The sequence below is a fragment of the Mytilus trossulus genome, chromosome 8 (genome assembly GCF_036588685.1).
Source record: "Mytilus trossulus isolate FHL-02 chromosome 8, PNRI_Mtr1.1.1.hap1, whole genome shotgun sequence".
NCBI lineage: Eukaryota > Metazoa > Mollusca > Bivalvia > Mytilida > Mytilidae > Mytilus > Mytilus trossulus.
In genome coordinates this window covers 49,096,123-49,114,898 of record NC_086380.1, presented here as the reverse complement: position 1 = coordinate 49,114,898, position 18,776 = coordinate 49,096,123, and the positions used below count along the sequence as shown (strand labels likewise).

Below are 18,776 nucleotides of genomic sequence, written 5' to 3'. Positions count from 1 at the left end.
TTGTCTTAACAAAATAAACAAAATTGAATTTTGTCTTAACAAAATAAACAAAATTGAATTTTGTCTCAACAAAATTGATTTTTGTCTCACGAAAGTCAATTTTGTCTCACGAAAGTCATATTTGTCTTATAAAAGTCAATTTTGTTGTTACAAAATTGAATTTTGTCATCACAAAAATGAATTTTGTCGTCACAAAATTGACTTTTGTCTCAACAAAATTGACAAAATTGAATTTTGTCTCAACAAAATTAACAAAATTGACTTTTGTCTCAACAAAATTTACAAAATTGACTTTTGTCTCAACAAAATTAACAAAATTGACTTTTGTCTCAACAAAAATGACAAAATTGAATTTTGTCTCAACAAAAATGACAAATTGAATTTTGTCTCACAAAAGTCAATTTTGTCTCACAAAAGTCAATTTTGTCTCACAAAAGTCAATTTTGTCTCACAAAAGTTAATTTTGTTTCACAAAAGTCAATTTTGTCTCACAAAATTTAATCTTACCGTACACAATTGACTTTTGTGATTTAATTTCCATATCAGGTAACTACAGTCAATTTTGTATGCAAATATGTTTATATTTGCATACCTTTAAGACAAAATTGACTTTTGTCATGACAAATATGAATTTTGTCTACAAAAATGAATTTTGTCTACACAAATGAATTTTGTCATCACAAAATTGAAGTTCTCACAAAACAAGTCTGTAGTACATAGTTTTGTAAGACAAAAATGATTTTGTTATGACAGAATTGAATTTTGTACAAAACCACAAGAGTCCCATTCGGCGCCCCGTAACTGGTCCCACCTAATGGAAATGGGTGAAATCTAGATAAATATATTATTAACCAGGATGAATTTAGTATTAAAATTGACTTTTGTCTCAACAAAATTGACAAAATTGAATTTTGTCTCAACAAAATTAACAAAATTGACTTTTGTTTCAACAAAATTTACAAAATTGACTTTTGTCTCAACAAAATTAACAAAATTGACTTTGTCTCAACAAAAATGACAAAATTGAATTTTGTCTCAACAAAAATGACAAATTGAATTTTGTCTCACAAAAGTCAATTTTGTCTCACAAAAGTCAATTTTGTCTCACAAAAGTTAATTTTGTTTCACAAAAGTCAATTTTGTCTCACAAAATTGAATCTTACCGTACACAATTGACTTTTGTGATTTAATTTCCATATCAGGTAACTACAGTCAATTTTGTATGCAAATATGTTTATATTTGCATACCTTTAAGACAAAATTGACTTTTGTCATGACAAATATGAATTTTGTCTACAAAAATGAATTTTGTCTACACAAATGAATTTTGTCATCACAAAATTGAAGTTCTCACAAAACAAGTCTGTAGTACATAGTTTTGTAAGACAAAAATGATTTTGTTATGACAGAATTGAATTTTGTACAAAACCACAAGAGTCCCATTCGGCGCCCCGTAACTGGTCCCACCTAATGGAAATGGGTGAAATCTAGATAAATATATTATTAACCAGGATGAATTTAGTATTAAATGCCAACTCGCCCCACTTATGGAAAAAGATGTTATTCCATTGAATATAAGTTAAATTCCTTATATTGCATTTTGATACATTTAACTGGTTTCTTTTCAATTGTTATGCAAATAACTAAGATTAAAAACTTACAGTTATTCTTCAACAATCAGTTTTTGTTTAGAATTATAATTTCAGTATATATATCAATAATAGTAATTAAATTAATTTTCGGTTTGTTTGTATTCTGTGTAGATTAGTTTTCATTAGAGTGGTGCGAGTTTTTATTTTTAATTGTATATATATTTATCTAAATATTACCGTTTTTTATAAGTAGGGCGAGTTGGCAGGAGTAATATTAAACATGATTTAACCAATTTCACATGTGGGGCGATTGGATAAATCAGTTTGCGGCGGTTTTTTAAAAAGTGGGGCGATTAGCCAGAGGGGCAACTTTTCCTGCTTCCATTTGAAGGCCCCCTTGAAGGTTTTGTATGACTATATGGACCATCTTTCACGTAAAACCCCCATGTGCATTTTGAAAAGTTGGCAGATATGTTTCTCACTCCAGGCAAAATCTACCAGTATGAATGAAAAAGAAGTTTTCAATTAAGACTCTGTGGCCATAACAGCTGTCTCATTAGCATTTTAACCACTTCCCATATTTGTAATTAAAACAATAGAAGAAAATAATTCAACGCAAAACCAAAACTTACTTGTAAATATGAAATTCTCTTTACGGTATGAGTTTTTCTCATTGTTTGAGATTGTACAGTAGTACCTGTAACTGCTTATACCTATTTCTTATTCACTTTTGCTTGATAAACACACTAAATATCATATACATCTCCTTATTTTTATAAGCATTCCAATAACATGAACAATTGTAATTCAATTCTATATACCAAAGCAAAATGAACTGCACCACTTTCATTCACTAGTATGCATCTTTTGGCAAAATACAAGTTCTTAAATGACACAATATATATTTATTGATAAAAAAATAAAATTTAGTATACAACTCTTTAACAGGTATAAAAAAAAAGCACAGCTTTGTCATAACTTGTGAAATCTGTGCTGAAAACATAGACATTGATGGTATTTGAGTAATTCCATATGTGAAGCTCAACATTAGCTCGTCAGTTGGTGGTGGACAGTTATAGTTCCTTTCTGCAGGCTAGGATGAATGACTTTTCAGGAAAACCAATTTCACAAATCAAAACTTTCCTCTAGATTTCTCCTACAATATTCATCCAGTTTAGTTCTTTTGTTTTAATTGGACACCGTCCTGATTTTTAATTTTGCAAACCATTCAGACTCTTGCTTGCAAATGGTGCATGAAAATAGGATGGGTATGGCAGTAGACAAGTCTCTTTAAAGTGGGTTTGTGCCCTGAAAAAAAGTTTTATTACTTAAGTTTTTTTGAAACTTGTGCAACACACATACCTAAATAACTATAACATAGAAGAGAGCATCATTCATGTTAATGTTTTGTTCCTGTTTACATTGTCATCGATATTTTTTCAGAAAGCCTGAGGCATAACTCATGAATTCCTGTCATTACATCCTAAATTAACATAATTACTGCTAGAATAATTATCAGTATGATATATGTACACTATCATTGTACAGCCCAAGTCTTCAGTATATATAATTGTTGCATTCATTCACTCCTGTGTTCAGTCGTTCAAAAATATTAAAACATCAACAAATGAACTTTAATAAGGACAAGAAAACACTAGAAAAGATACGTACATACAATCCGTGTTTAAGTGTATTAATTTGAAAGAGAAATATATCTGGTTAAACGATGTATAAAGGAGAAATATATCTGGTTAAACGATGTATACAGGAGGAAAAATTGTAGATATTGCATTACGATGCTTTCTACCTAATAGCACGTGGATATGTCTTGACCCAGTATGATCCGTACCGTAAGTCACCGCCGTCGTTTAAACACTAGACTACAGTCGTGTAAGATCATAAAAAGCTTAAGCCTGTACTATTTGTGTGAAGTAAATGTGTTTGTTCTGTACATTTAAATTGTTTTACCTGATAGCAAGGACGTATATCTATCCGTTTCCTTTTCAATTCACTTTGTCAAATTCTTCGAGCTTCTTCACAACATACGTATTACTGCGCCCGGTAAAATATGAGAAAAATATGAGAAATCCTCGTAAAATAATGCTATTTTCAATTTTGTGGAATCCATTTTGTTATATTTATTATACAAAGATAAAAAAAAGTTACGATTAATTATGAATTTGCATATCATTATACGGAACGTTTATGGACTATTTTTTTAGCTGTAAATCGGTCATTTTGGCGGGAAATCATGTACACATACACACGTAGATTGGCTGGTACGCGATTGTAATGTTACACATCACATATATCAAATAGCTAATACCCGGAACGTAGTACCGGGAACCAGGATAATACGTAGACAACATACATAACTAGAACCGAAATTGAAAACACTTTACGGTTTCTCGTTCATAAACCGAATTCCGCTTTGAATTATAGAAGATTCAATATTAATCATGTTCAGTCGACTTTTCATTGTTATATCAACGTCTGAACTAATTAAAGAATCTTTAGATGTCAGATAACACTCGAAATTGACCCGACCTCTTTCCACACGGAATACACATATATGATAGTTTGTAGTCAGGTTGACTGCATATAATGCAAATACACACTAATAACAAGTTCTATAAAACGAACAATACACACTGATCGTTTCTTTAGTCCCCAATGTAAATGAAAGAAACAAAAACCATATTATACCATAAAAAGAAGAGGAGAAATTCGAACATTTCCGGATCTATTTCTGGCCAAAAGACCCCCTGCAAAGATTGCGTATGAAAAGATGAACCTCATGACTTAAAAGTCAGGCCTTAAAGCACTGCCTTTAAAAAACAAATCTATGACGGACGAAAGTTTCATATGTCAACTTTGATATGCGAAGTGGGAAATGGTAAGAAAAGGTGGTGTATATATGTCTAAGAGTGTCTAAGAGTGTATATACAAGGTTAGGCAGGCTAAGGTCCTTTTGTACACTTCCAAAAAAGACGGTGCAATAAAACTCATTTATCTAAAAATCATTGAATGCTTTTCCTCAAAAAGAGTATTTCAAGAAGGAAACATTTAAACGTTAAATAATACAGACACAGTGAGACACTACAACTAGAAGATTGAGTTTAGGTTTCCTTTTACCTACAAGAGGCATATTTAAATGAACCAGTCAACATTCCACACTAGAAGTACATAATGTGTTGTATGTAGGGTCGTCACTACCAGTTATGCTAAGTCTTATGGCATATTGTAAACATATTGTCCCTTCTCAAAAAAGGGACGACAATTTGAATTCTGAGGGAGGTTGAGAATAAATATCCTGGCCTGGTAAGAGATTAAAATAAATAATCGTTCAGAATAAGACAGGATATAAATGGATATTCTACAAAACTAAGTGCAGGAATCAAGTATTTATAAAAGTGCGAATAAATGTTTGCGAGGAAAAAATTAGAATAGGTAGCAACAGACGAAAATAAGAAGCAAATCCGAAAGATATCATGTGCACGCAGTTCAGTTGTACCTCATGTGTTTCTTTGTGGCCAGAGAGAAAGCCTGAATTTTTTAATCACGCACTTCGAACTCTCCTGATGCAATAATAGTGATGGCAATAGACCAACACATTTTTAAAATGAGTTCCCCTTCAATTCCTTTCCCATTCCCTGTTTTTTTAATGATGTGTACCAGTTGGGACGAGAAGATCATTCAAATCAGCTTCATGTCTCGAATCAGTGGACAAAGCAGGTCAAACTTCTGGACTATTTAACATTCACAAAAAGGTTGTATTGCATTTCAAATACACTAAATTAAATACACTGAAACATTTGGTAACTTCTGTTTACCGAGGAAGCTCTTTTTGCATTCTTTGATTTTTAGCTCACCTGGCCCAAAGGGCCAAGTGAGCTTTTCTCATCACTTGGCGTCCGTCGTCGTCGTCCGTCGTTAGCTTTTACAAAAATCTTCTCCTCTGAAACTACTGGGCCAAATTAAACCAAACTTGGCCACAATCATCATTGGGGTATCTAGTTTAAAAAATGTGTCCGGTGACCCGGCCAACCAACCAAGATGGCCGCCATGGCTAAAAATAGAACATAGGGGTAAAATGCAGTTTTTGGCTTATAACTCAAAAACCAAAGCATTTAGAGCAAATCTGACAATGTATAAAACTGTTTATCAGGTCAAGATCTATCTGCCCTGAAATTTTCAGATGAATCAGACATTCTGTTGTTGGGTTGCTGCCCCTGAATTGGTAATTTTAAGGAAATTTTTCTTATTTTGGTTATTATCTTGAATATTATTATAGATAGAGATAAACTGTAAACAGCAATAATGTTCAGCAAAGTAAGATTTACAAATAAGTTAAATGTCTGAAATGGTCAATTGACCCCCTAAGGAGTTATTGTCCTTTATAGTCAATTTTTAACAATTTTCATAAAATTTGTAAAATTTTATTAACATTGTCCCCTGTAACTACTGGGCCAAGTTCATTATAGGTAGAGATAATTGTAAGCAGCAAGACTGTTTAGTAAAGTGAGATGTACAAACACATCACCATCACCAAAACACAATTTTGTCATGAATCCATCTGCGTCCTTTGTTTAATATTCACATAGACCAAGGTGAGCGACACAGGCTCTTTAGAGCCTCTAGTTTAGTTAATTTTTGTTATGATTGTTTTCTGATTTTTGTTTTGTTTGTATTGTTTCGTTTTGTAATGAACCTTATTGTAATGTTTCCTTATCTATTTTCAAAAGTTGTTGCTCACAGATACAATATTTCTAGCTGACAAAATGTAGAGCCAAATGCTTCTCAATTGATTTATTGAAATATAATTTAATAACCGTGACTGTTTCATTTTTCGCATAGTTTTTTGCAATACTCCAAAGAAAAAAAATTTATTTATCAAAGCATAGACAAATGTATAATTTAACAATTGCAACATACAATTAAGCATTTTCCTTTGTAGCCTCATTTTTTGAATTTTGACTATCAAGCAAAATTTCAGTCACCCAAGTAAATCCCTTTGATGTACAAATCTCAAGTCCAGTTTGTCCATTGTTGTCTTTAATATTGACATCACAGTTGTTTTTAACCAGAATTGTCACAATCTTTTCAGATTCATATTCCTTCTTTTCACAGGCAACAAGGAAGGGTGACCTGTGCGAGTTATCACACTTGTTTATGTCACAACCACTCTCTAATAACAGTTTAACGATATCTGTCATACATCTTAGATATCTATGTGATGTACATGTCTCGCATGCTATATGCAAAGGAATCTGACCAAAGGTATCTTCCTGATTTGCATCACATTTATTTTGCAGTAGGAGGACAACAACCTCTTTATGATAATGTTCCTTTCGATGATATCTTGAATAACAACTTATCCAAAGCAGATTGTCATGTTCTACCTGCTGAATGCATGCATGATGCAAAGCATTTCGTCCATTGATGTCACAAGCATTTATATCGCAACCGTTTTTAATCAATAATTCAACTATATCGTTGTATCCTTCTGTGGCTGCCAGATGTAAAGGTGTGCATTTTGATTTATCAGGTTGATTAATGTTTGAATGATTTTGTAACAGTAACTGCGTAATTTCTAGATGCCCCAACCAGCAAGACAAGTGTAAAACAATTTGTCCGTCTTTATTAGGAATATTTAACTCACTCTTATTCTCCATTAATAAACTCGCCACATCTTTGTAGCCATGATAACATGCATAAAACAGTGGAGTGTTGTTCAAATTATCGGCCTGATTAATGTTGATTTTATTTTTGAGCAAAAGATCAACAATGTTAACACGGCCATTCAAACATGCTTTTTGTAAAGCATTGCAGCCTCCAATATTGGTTTTATTAACATCACAGTGATATTTAATCAATACTTTTACAACCTCTATATTAGATCTCGCACATGCGACAAATAAAGGAGTATTTCCATACTTGTCAGTGTGATTAGGGTCACATCCTCTCTTTAGGAAAAAATCCACAATATCCTCATTTCCTCCCCTACATGCTGCATGAAGAACACTCTTTCCTGAAGCATTCAAAACATCCATTTTACAACCAATGTCATACAAGAATTCTACTATTTCTAAATGACCCTTTTCACTAGCATAATGTAAAGCATTTCGACCATGTGAATCTAGAATATTCATGTTGCAGGTATGTTGTACAAATACATTAACAACACATTTACTACTTGAGGAAAAAAGTGGCGGGATAAATGATTTGTACAGATCAACTGGTTTATATTCATTTACTAATGCCATTTTATTCATTTCAAGCAACTTCTGCAACAAAATATCCACTATTGTTGAATAACCACTTTTAGCTGCCTCATGAAGTGCAGTGTAGCCAAAGTAATCGGCAATACATGGGTTTATATTAGTATGCAACAGAATTTGCACAATTCCTTTCCGAATCGTTTCAATGCTGTCTGAAATTTTATCCACAATTACAGTGTTACCATATTCAACTTTAGGTTCATAATACTGAATGTCAACTTCTTCACCTTCAATAGACCAAGTTTCATCTTCCTCATCTAGAAATTGGGTATAGTTTGAAGAGCAAGCCTCATGCAGTGCTGTTCTGCCAAAAAGGTTTACCATATCAACATCACATTTATTTCTTATCAATACTTCCACTATATCTTTATGACCATTTTTACAAGCTGCATGCAGAGGACTTTCATTCATATTGTTACATATAGTAATATCACAATTGTATTCCAGAAGAATGTTCACAACATCTAGATTACCCCATTTGCAAGCAATAAAAAAAGGAGTCTCTTTGCAAAATCCTGGTTTGTTGATGTAAAGGCCTTTTCCTAATAGTATTGATACAATTTCTGGGTTATTCTTTATACAAGCAACGTGAAGGGCTGTTTGACCATCACAATTTTCCAAATCCACCGCACAGTTACATCCCAGGAGATACTGCACAATGTCTGTATGACCATAATAACATGCAGAATACAAGGGCGAAAGGAGTCCAGGTTTGACACAATCAATATCATATCCATATTGAACAAGAGTTTGAACTATCTGTAAATGGCCCTCTGTACATGCTTCTACTAAGGGTGCATTTTTGTGTGTAATTTTATACATATCTGAGTCAGTATCAATATCTTCAGTGTCACTGTCATGAGCTGCTATTTCAAATCTGGTTCTATCAGAGATATCTTGGAGTAATTCTGATGGGATATTGTTTTGTTGCTCCAACAAAAACTGTACAAAAATACTACATCCATACATCGATGAAAGATATAGAGGCCATCTGTTGTGTAGTAATTTTTCCATAATATCTTTTTTTTTGGAGAAGAAATCAATAAATTTCTCTTGATATAACTTAATATGGGATTGCATGTTTCCAAATACATCATAAAAATTATTTTTCATTATCTCCTCTTCCATGCGATTAAAGTATGAATGTTCCAAGTATGGAGGTATCATAATTGTATATTCATCATGTTCTTCTTCTAGAGATTCAAACTGGATTCTGTCTGAAATAAAATCTGGTGTAGCATATTTCACTAAAGTTTTCGTCATTTTCTTTCCAAAATATAAAGAAAGTAAATCAAAAACTATGTCATGTTTGCTAGTTATTATTGATTGATTGTTTTCAATATAACTTGTAATATAAGTATCAATTAAGGTGTCTAATTTCCTAAGGACTTGCAATTTAGAAGGACGGTTTGATAATTCTAAACTTTCAAAGACTTCTTTAAATATCTTCTTGAATACTGTGTCTATACTCTCATCTTTGAAGACATTTATTTTTATTTTGTCATTGTAAATAACTAGCAACGCCAGTCCCAGGAAACACTCCTCATTTTGATACTGCATCTGATCAAACTGTTCTTCAAAATATTGAATAGGCCATTCAAACATTTTCATATCTTTGTTATCAGATTTACCAAACATATCACAAAGAAATGGAAACATGTCCAGGCCACTGATGGTCTCCCTGCTAAGATTATGCACGTGTTCTTGATCCATATGACAAGAGGCAATTTTCAGTTTTTCACTATTTTTGTAAGCCAAATCTTTTGAAAGCAAATTGCATTCTTTCATATTTAACTTGTCAGATAATTTTTCAAACTGTGGATTTTTTGTTATCTGTAATCTACAAGTAGCAAGGATTCGAAAATGTTTATTTTCCTTACAAAATCTCGCTATCTGACTAGAAACTCTGTCCCAAGAGTTAATCAAATGCTGATCAACATTGAAAACTCCACATAAATCATCAAAAACAAATATTTGTGCAAGTCCCTTTGTATAATATTTTTCAATGTCCTTCGGGTCAGAAATTGGCAAAATCTGGTACCCTTCCTGTTGTTGTAAATGTAATGCAATTTGATGTGAAGTAGCTGTTTTACCCATTCCAGAACTACCAGTTATGACGGTAACAGAATTTCCAGTTACAAAACTTAATATCTTCTTGGAGGCTGCAGTTTCAAAGAACTTTTCCTTGTCTTCTACCCAATCTTTAATTTCCTTCTCATACAAATCTGTAAAAAGCAATGCTTATGTAAATTATCTTTATTAACTTTAACTTTAACTTTGTAAATAACAAGGCAAATAACTATGTGTTTACCATTCTTTACCCAAATTCCACATTTCAAAATATAAAATTGATAATGGAAATGGGGAATGTGTCAAAGAGACAACAACCCGGCTAATGAGCAAAGAAACCCCCCCCCCCCCCCCCATACACAAATTCTTATTTACCCCCTTCCCAATCCCCTTTTCTTTATTTCAAAACTAATCTCAATTCAAATTTCTTAATAACCATAACTACCCTTTTAAATACATCATAAAAGTCTTAAAATATAAAATGACATACAGTCTGAGTCATGGCTTAAATTAATATTACTATAGTAACTCCTACATGTTAAAATAAATTTTCAGATAATCATCTCAAGACAATCATCATTTCTTAATACATGATCTACAAGCAGTGAAAGGGAGTTAATTATTCTTTAAATAGATTTGAATTATCTCATTACACTGCTTTTAAATTGTCTTAATTGTCCTTGTTCCTTCTTTTGTGCCCCTAATGACTAAGCGGTTTCAGCCATTACCCCCAAAAGTTAATCCTAATCAACTTTTTGTAGTATGGAAACTTGTGGTATAATTTCAGAGAGATTCATACACTTAAACACAAGTTATTGTCTGGCAACTGCAAAAATTAAACTGCAAAAATTAATACTTTTTTTTTGGCCCATAATTCCTAAAAAAAATCAGGAAACATTATCTGTCTTCAGACAACGACAATGTGATAACAATATATGACCACACAAATATTTTGCGGTTGTATAATAAATGAAAAGACAATCAACAATCTACAAAATATATATAACACAAATTCCACCAAAACCAGGGCTGATCCCAGGACCTCCAGATGGGCAAATAGATTCTACTCTACATATTGCACTTACCCTCGTGAACATATATGTAATGTCAAACTGCAAGTTTTTACTTTTTTGTAAGAAATATAAAATTGATCTAACTTTTAATCTAGCAACAACATGATTGAAGGACGTCAGGGCCCGCTTAATCCATGTTTGTTAACCATGTTAACAGTAAACCATAAAATATACTTAAAAACATGAATTTGACACAAACATATTTTTTAAAGGTTGCCTGATATTTAGGTGGTACCTAACACTACAGGGAGATAACTCTATAAAATCAGCTAAATGTTTTAATAACGTTGTGTTGTAAAGGGAATATCAAGCTTCTCAATGATTAAATTGATGTTTGTCAAACTGCTATATAACCAGTGTAATTTTTCTGATGAAACGATTGGTTGAAAGTTTTTGAAATTTTTATATTTTTGTTAAAGAGTCCAAGTTAATACTTTGACAAAATTTTATGAAAATTAAACGAGCCAAATTAAATTTAGTCAAAGTGTTGGGTACCACCTTAAATCATAGGTTGTACAAGGTTTGAAGTTGATGTGACTTCAACTCCAAAGTAAATAATCTTGACCATAAATATGAACTTCAGATGGAATTAGCTTTAATTAAGACAAAAACTGTTTTTCTTTTCTAAATAACTATAGCTATGGAATATTAACAAAAATCTGGTTTATACAGAGTAAAGTATCTGACCTTCTTTAGTTCTTTCCGTTGTGTTAAAAGAATGTGTTGCTCCAACTTCAGGTTTTTTTGGTGTTGTTTTTCATTACTCAATCAATTATTCTGAACCCACTCCCCCTTTCATGTTAACTTATAATCTTTTAATATATATATCAGATGAAAATATTTTAGCAATACTTAGGTACTTGCCTTTGATATTTTTAGGTATAGGGTCATTTTGTTGTAGTTCAAGCGACATCATTCTTTCTTCAACAACTACAAGTCTGTTTTGCATTTGTATATGACGTAGGCTATTTGACTTTTGTGATTCAAAAATTTGCCTTTCATGCAATTCAATAATTTCCTCATTAAACGATCCATCACTTAGTCGATGCAAAGCCTAAAAATATAATGATTATTTTTATTTAGATGGAGCACAATCACAGATATCTTAGAATTCAATTATTAAGGTTACAATCTTGGCTCAATTTGAAATCTTGAATAAGATATGATACCTATAGTTCTGAAATCCTGTTGAAAATTGAGTAAAAATCTCACTTAAATTAAAGAACCTTAGTTATTATGCTCACTATCCCAAACACCAACATTGTCACTGAACATACAAAATCTCACCAAAAGTTCAAAGACTCATAACTCTACAAAAGTCAACTGATAAAAATTTGTTTGTGGATATGTACATTAACAAATTAATTCCACATAAACTACAAAGTTTCATAAGGTTCAAAGGGCATAACTCCTAAGAAAAGTACACAGATGTCCCATCCACATGTTTTCCATGTTCATTGGACTGTGAAAATGGGGGAGGGGGGTATCTCTAATTTGGCATTAAAATTAAAAAGATTATTTCATAGGGAACATGTGTACTAAGTTTCAAGTTGATTGGACTTCAAATTTATTAAAAACCACCTCAAAACCAAAAACTTTAACCTGAAGCAGAACAGACAGACAGACAGACAAATGGATGGACATATGGACGGATGAAGAGACGAACGAACACACAGACACAGAGACCAAAAAACGTAATGGCCATAACGAAATGGGGCATAATAAATTGGGCATAAAAATTAATTCATAAATTCCAGTTGATATGCACATTTATATAGTATATCCTTTATTGTCCTTATAATCTACAAAGTTTTATAAAATTGTGATGTGTAGTTTCAGAGAAGTTGCGATTATACAAATGTCATGACTGTTGCAAAAGTATATTTTTGACAAAATTGTTAGTGAAAATGGGCATAACTCCTAGAAAATTTTTTGAAAGATAATTAACTGTAAATATGCACATGTAAAAAGTAAGTCCTTATTATCTACAAAGTTAAATTATAATTCTGTTGAGTGGTTTCAGAGTATTTATGTAGTTGCAATAAAAAAACTGTTACTGCAATATATTTGGCCAAAATTCTTAGTTAAAGGGGCATAACTCCTAGAAAAGAAATATTGAATCTTAATTTTCAGTCTATATGCATATCCATATGGTATGTTCTTATTATCTACAAAGTTTCTTGAAATTCTGTTGTGTTTCAGAGGAGTTGCAATGACAAGAAATTTCTAAGTAAAAGAGGCATTACTCATAGAAAAAAAAATCAAATTTTCTGTCTATATGCACATCAACATAGTATGTCCTTATTAGATACAAAGTTTCATTGAACTCTGTGGAATGGTTTCAGAAAAGTTGCGATGACAAAATGTTGCAGTAATATATTTTGGTTTAAAATTAAGTTAATCGGGCAAAACTCAAAAAAATTGAATCGTAATTTCCTGTTTTTATGCAATTCTACATGCAATGTAGTATGTCCTTATTATCTACAAAGTTTCATGCAATTATGTTGTGTGGTTTCAGAGGAGTTGCGATGAAAAGATCAGGACAGACAGACAGACAGACAATTCAAAACATTATACCCTCTCCAACTTTGATTTGTGGGGTATAATTATAATTATGATGATAATAGTACACATATCTTGATATAAAAACACTTTTCAAATTCCAGTTTACTACTCTTTGAATACATACCTGTGCTATATCTTCCCAGTAAATACTGAAATCATCATCCTCAATTATAAAACTGTCCATGTGAGCAATTCTATTTCTGTAATACTGTATCCTGGATAGATCATCACCAACACTGACTTGTGAAGGTAAGGGAAGTTTACTGCTGATCTGTATGTCCGCCAGATTTCTGATCAAACTTATCATAAGTGAAATGTCATAATTTTCAGATGATGGCGTACCTGTAAATATAGAAAAAGGTCATTAATATGGGTTTTTTTGTAAAAATTCCATAAACGAGTGTGCACATGCTGAAATGTCTTACCTGTTTTACTGACGATTGATTTTATGCTGAAAGTCTTAAAGATAAAGGTTCAACTAAAAGTATCACATAAACTAATAACATGAATTTCTTTAAGATCAATGACAAGTAATAAGGTCAAGGTCAGATAAAAACTTTTATATAGACATGTACACCCTATAATTATTCAATACACCAAATATTGTTGACTTATGACCAAAACAATTAGAAAAAAAAACAAGAAAAATTAGAAAACCTACCAAAACACAAACACTTAATGTTAACCAATTGCAACATGTGCAATAAACCATGAAAATGAGGTCAAGGTCAGATGAAACCTGCCTTGAGTGACATGTATCTCTGACAAACATTCCATACACCACATATAGTTGACTTGCTGCTTGTAGTATCCTTCAATCACCTAACTTTAACCTGCATCACTGATTCATGAATTAAGGTCGAAGTCAGGTTAATCTTGTCTGACAGACATGTAGATGTTGCAAGGAAACTCATATACCAAATATAGTTATCATATTACTCACAATAAGTGAGAAATTCACATGACAAAAAAACTGTAACTGAACTGAACAGAACTGTAAAAATGAGGTTCTGGACAAGGGGCATATAAAAGAGGGAAACTTTGTAACATAACGAAGGTATCTGCATACAAGGTATGAAGTTTTCCACTGGTCTTCTTACTTTTGAAATATAAAGCTTTATATAAATAGTGTACGGCTCTCAGCCACTGGATAGTAATACCTATGTATCCCATAGACATTCATTGCAGTAGAGACAAAACTCTTATCTAACCTTTAACATGTTATAATTGTTTTAATGTATAGGAATAATATTTTTCTGATCAAGTCATGAACCTTATAAACATGCTAAATGCTTCCTAATTTTGTATCTAAATGATCATTACAGTATTATGTTGTGCCATAACATAATATATGGAAATTTTTAACAACCTTGACTGGCTATACAGCCCTTGCACGGTCGGTGCCATAACTTTCTATCCACTGCTTATTTTTATAGTCTTAAAATATTAGTCTGTTTCTACAAAGTTGGACTATCTTTGTATTAACAAATCACACTTTCTAATGGATATGACATGTTAAACTGATATGCCACTGTCTTAGGTTAGGGGTAGGGTTTTGTGCCAGCAAACATGTTTAACACTGCCCCATTCAGTGAGTGTATGTATTTTTTTGGCTACTATATATGCTGTATGGGTTTTGCTCATATCAACAAATTTTGACTGGTTATCAGATCTTGCTGATAATTTTTTTGGTTTAAAGTGTGTTGTATATATATATCTATAAACATGATCTGATAATGATTTTTATCATACAAGGCAAAACAATGGTTAAAATCATCATTAAAAAGAGTTGTCAGATGATTTCCTCCATTTGTCTTATTTGCAGATCTTGTCTTGCTGATCATTTTTAATTATTCAAGTTTCATCTATTTGACATACATGACATAATTTTTAAGATATGAGGCGAAACAAAACAAAATAGTTAAATAATTAAGTCATCAAAGGACAATAACTTTAACAGGTTTAATAATTTGGAGTCGTTAAATGATTTCAATTGTGTTTGACTTTTTTGTAGAACTTGTTTTGCTTATCATGTTTGCAATTTAAATTTATTGATTACAGGCAAAATAATTTAGAAAGGTTAAATTTGTCATTTTAGGGTAATAATTCCGAAAAATAATCATTTGCCAGTTTTGATCTATATGGACTATTTAATTTATTGGTAGCTACATTTTTTGTAGCTCAACCTTTTGAACATTTGAGCCCAAGACAGATTTTCTCTATTAGTATTTATAAATGTTTTCAATATATATGAAGATCGAAACCTGCATTTTACTCCTATATTAATTATTTAGTCAAGTTGGCTATCTTGATTGGCAGTCTTATCATTGGACATTTTTTGTTACCAGATATAACCTAATGTTGATTGGGGTGAAATATCATGAATATATGCTTAAATTTGGCAAAAACATGAAAAAGGTTTTAAAGGTGATTTTTTTGTGAAGGATGACAGCTAGCATTGACAAGAAACAACAAAGATTGAAGAGGGAGGCAAAGTGAAAGGCATAGCTTACTTGGTCCAGTGTGCCAATATTTGCAAGTTAGCTTATAATATAGAATTGGAAAAAATTGTCATGAAAGGGCTATAACTTCATAAGTCCTGAGTCAACTCACAATTTCAATTATGCAAGTTGCAAACTTTAATATTGATCATTTTTTCAACTTTAAGCTACTCTTTGTCTGTCATAGTTACACTTCAAAATAAAACATATGTGTAATACGCAAAGAAGTAAAGAAATGGTAAACTACATGCTCCCCAGGGTGCAGCTTTATACGACCGCAGATGTCAGCCCTGAACAGTTGGGGCAAGTATGAATCAACATTCAAGCTTGATACAGGTCTGAATTTGGATTATGATTAAATAGTTGACACAGCAAAGGTTTCTGACACAAAATGAATGTGGTCTAATGAACTTATGAATTTATTTTTTTGCTTTTGAGCAATAATACACTACTAGGCTGGTATTATTAATCCCCTCAAAAGATAAATATTTGAAGAAAAACATGAAAAATTCTTCTAAGTTTCTGAAATCTGAAATGAGAAATTTTTACTGCATCCCCCCACAAATTCTTATTAACCCATCTCCCTTTCCCTTATTCCAAAAATAATCTTAATTCAAATTTCTGATGGAGTTGGCAACAATAACTACTCATTTAAATACATCATAAAATATTAAAATATAAAATGACACAGTCATGGTAAAAATTAATATTAATAATTGATCATGTTAATTGTTAATAGTACATTCAGGTACATGTCTTAATTGTCCTATAACCAGACAAACCCTTGTTTTTCCCGTTTTTGCCCTCTATTACTGCACGACTTGAGCCATAACCCCCCATAACCATCCCTTTGTAGAATGGAAACTTGTGGTGTAATTTAATTAAAAGAGATTTATTCACTTAAACACAAGTTATTGAATGAAAACTGCAAAAATGCTTATTTGGACCCTTTTTTTGCCCTTCATTCCTAAACCTTTGGTACAGTAACTCCCAAAATCATTCCCAAACTTCCTTTAGCATGTTTAGTGATTTTAAACATTGTATCAAAATTTTATTGGTTTCTTTTAACTAAAACTTAAGTTATCATCCGGAAACCATCTGTCTTTGAACGACGCTGACCATGCTGACAATGAAGACGCCTCTTCCTACAACAACGACGACTACAGGGTTCTTATTTCAATGTGTATGATGGTTTTCAAAATAATATCCAATCTAGCATTCTCCATTCTCCTCTGTTTCTAAAGAATTTCCAAACTCAATTCAATTAGGTGATAAAAAAATAAGACTTTGACTTAGCAAATGCATAGAATATTCCCGAAAAATAATCAGTTTTTTTTTACTATTTTGAGGAATTTGTTAGGTCAAAGGACCATAACTCTGCACAAAATCATCAGACCAGAACAAAATTCTAACTTGATCTGGAAATTATCATGATAAAAAAAACTAGAGGTAAAGAGCCTGTGTCGCTCACCTTGGTGTAAGTGAATATTTAACACATCTTACTTTACTGAACATTCTTGCTACTTACAATTATTTCTATCTATAATGGCCCAGTAGTTAAAGTGGAAAATGTTAGTAAAAATTTACAAATTTTATGAAAATTGTTATAAATTAACTATAAAGGACAAAAACTCCTTAGGGGGTCAATTGACCATTTTGTTCATGTTGACTTATTTTTAGGTCTTACTTTGCTGTCCATTATTGCTGTTTACAGTTCATCTCTTTCTATAATATTATATTCAAGATAATAACAAAAAACAACAAAATTTCCTTGAAATAACCAATTCAGGGGCAGCAACCTAACAACATGTTGACCGATCCATCTGAAAATTTCAAGGCAGATAGATCTTCACTTAGTAAACAATTTAACCCATCGGATTTGCTCTCAATGCTTTAGTTTTTGAGTTATAAGCCAAAAACTACATTTTACCCCTGTGCTCTATTTTTAGCTGTGGCAGCCATTTTTGGTTAGTTGGCCGGGTCACGCCACACATTTTTTAAACTATATACCCCAATGATGATTGTGGCCAAGTTTGGTTTAATTTGGCCTAGTAATTTCAGAGAAAGGATTTTTTTAAAAGATTACTAAGATTTACAAAAAATGGTTAAAAATTAACAATAAAGGGCAATAACTCCTAAAGGGGGCAACTGACCATTTTGGTAATGTTGACTTATTTGTAAATCTTACCTTGCTGAACATTATTGCTGTTTACAGTTTTAATATCTCTATATATAATAATCTTCAAAATACTAACCAAAAACAGCAAAATTTCCTTAAAATTACCAATTAAGGGGCAGCAACTCAACAATGGGTTGTTGGATTCATCTGAAAATTTCAGGGCAGATAGATCTTGACCTGATTAACAATTTAACCCCTGTCAGATTTGCTCTAAATGCTTTGGTTTTGAGTTATAAGCCAAAAAATGCATTTTACCCCTATGTCCTTAGCAATGGCGGCCATCTTGGCTGGTTTGCTGGGTCACGCCACACATCTTTTAAACTAGATACCCCTATCATGATTGTGATCAAGTTTGGTTTAATTTGGCCTAGTAGTTTCAGAGGAGAAGATTTTTGTAAAAGTTAACGACGACGGATGAAGAATGAAGGATGACGACAATGCCAGGTGCTGGACGCCAAGTGATGAGAAAAGCTCACTTGGCCTTTTAGGCCAGGTGAGCTCAAAGTCAGCTTAAA

General features: G+C 32.1%; 1 protein-coding gene across 1 annotated transcript; it reads right to left on the bottom strand.

The window, feature by feature from the left end:
- Positions 1–6,454: 6,454 nt before the first annotated feature.
- Positions 6,455–13,911, bottom strand: LOC134681082 (ankyrin-2-like). The gene is made up of 3 exons (XM_063540500.1): positions 13,706–13,911; positions 11,881–12,070; positions 6,455–10,098 (listed from the first exon to the last, which is right to left on the bottom strand). Exons 1-3 carry the CDS (start codon positions 13,886–13,888, stop codon positions 6,530–6,532), a joined length of 3,942 nt encoding a protein of 1,313 aa, XP_063396570.1. The 5' UTR covers positions 13,889–13,911; the 3' UTR covers positions 6,455–6,529.
- Positions 13,912–18,776: the final 4,865 nt, after the last annotated feature.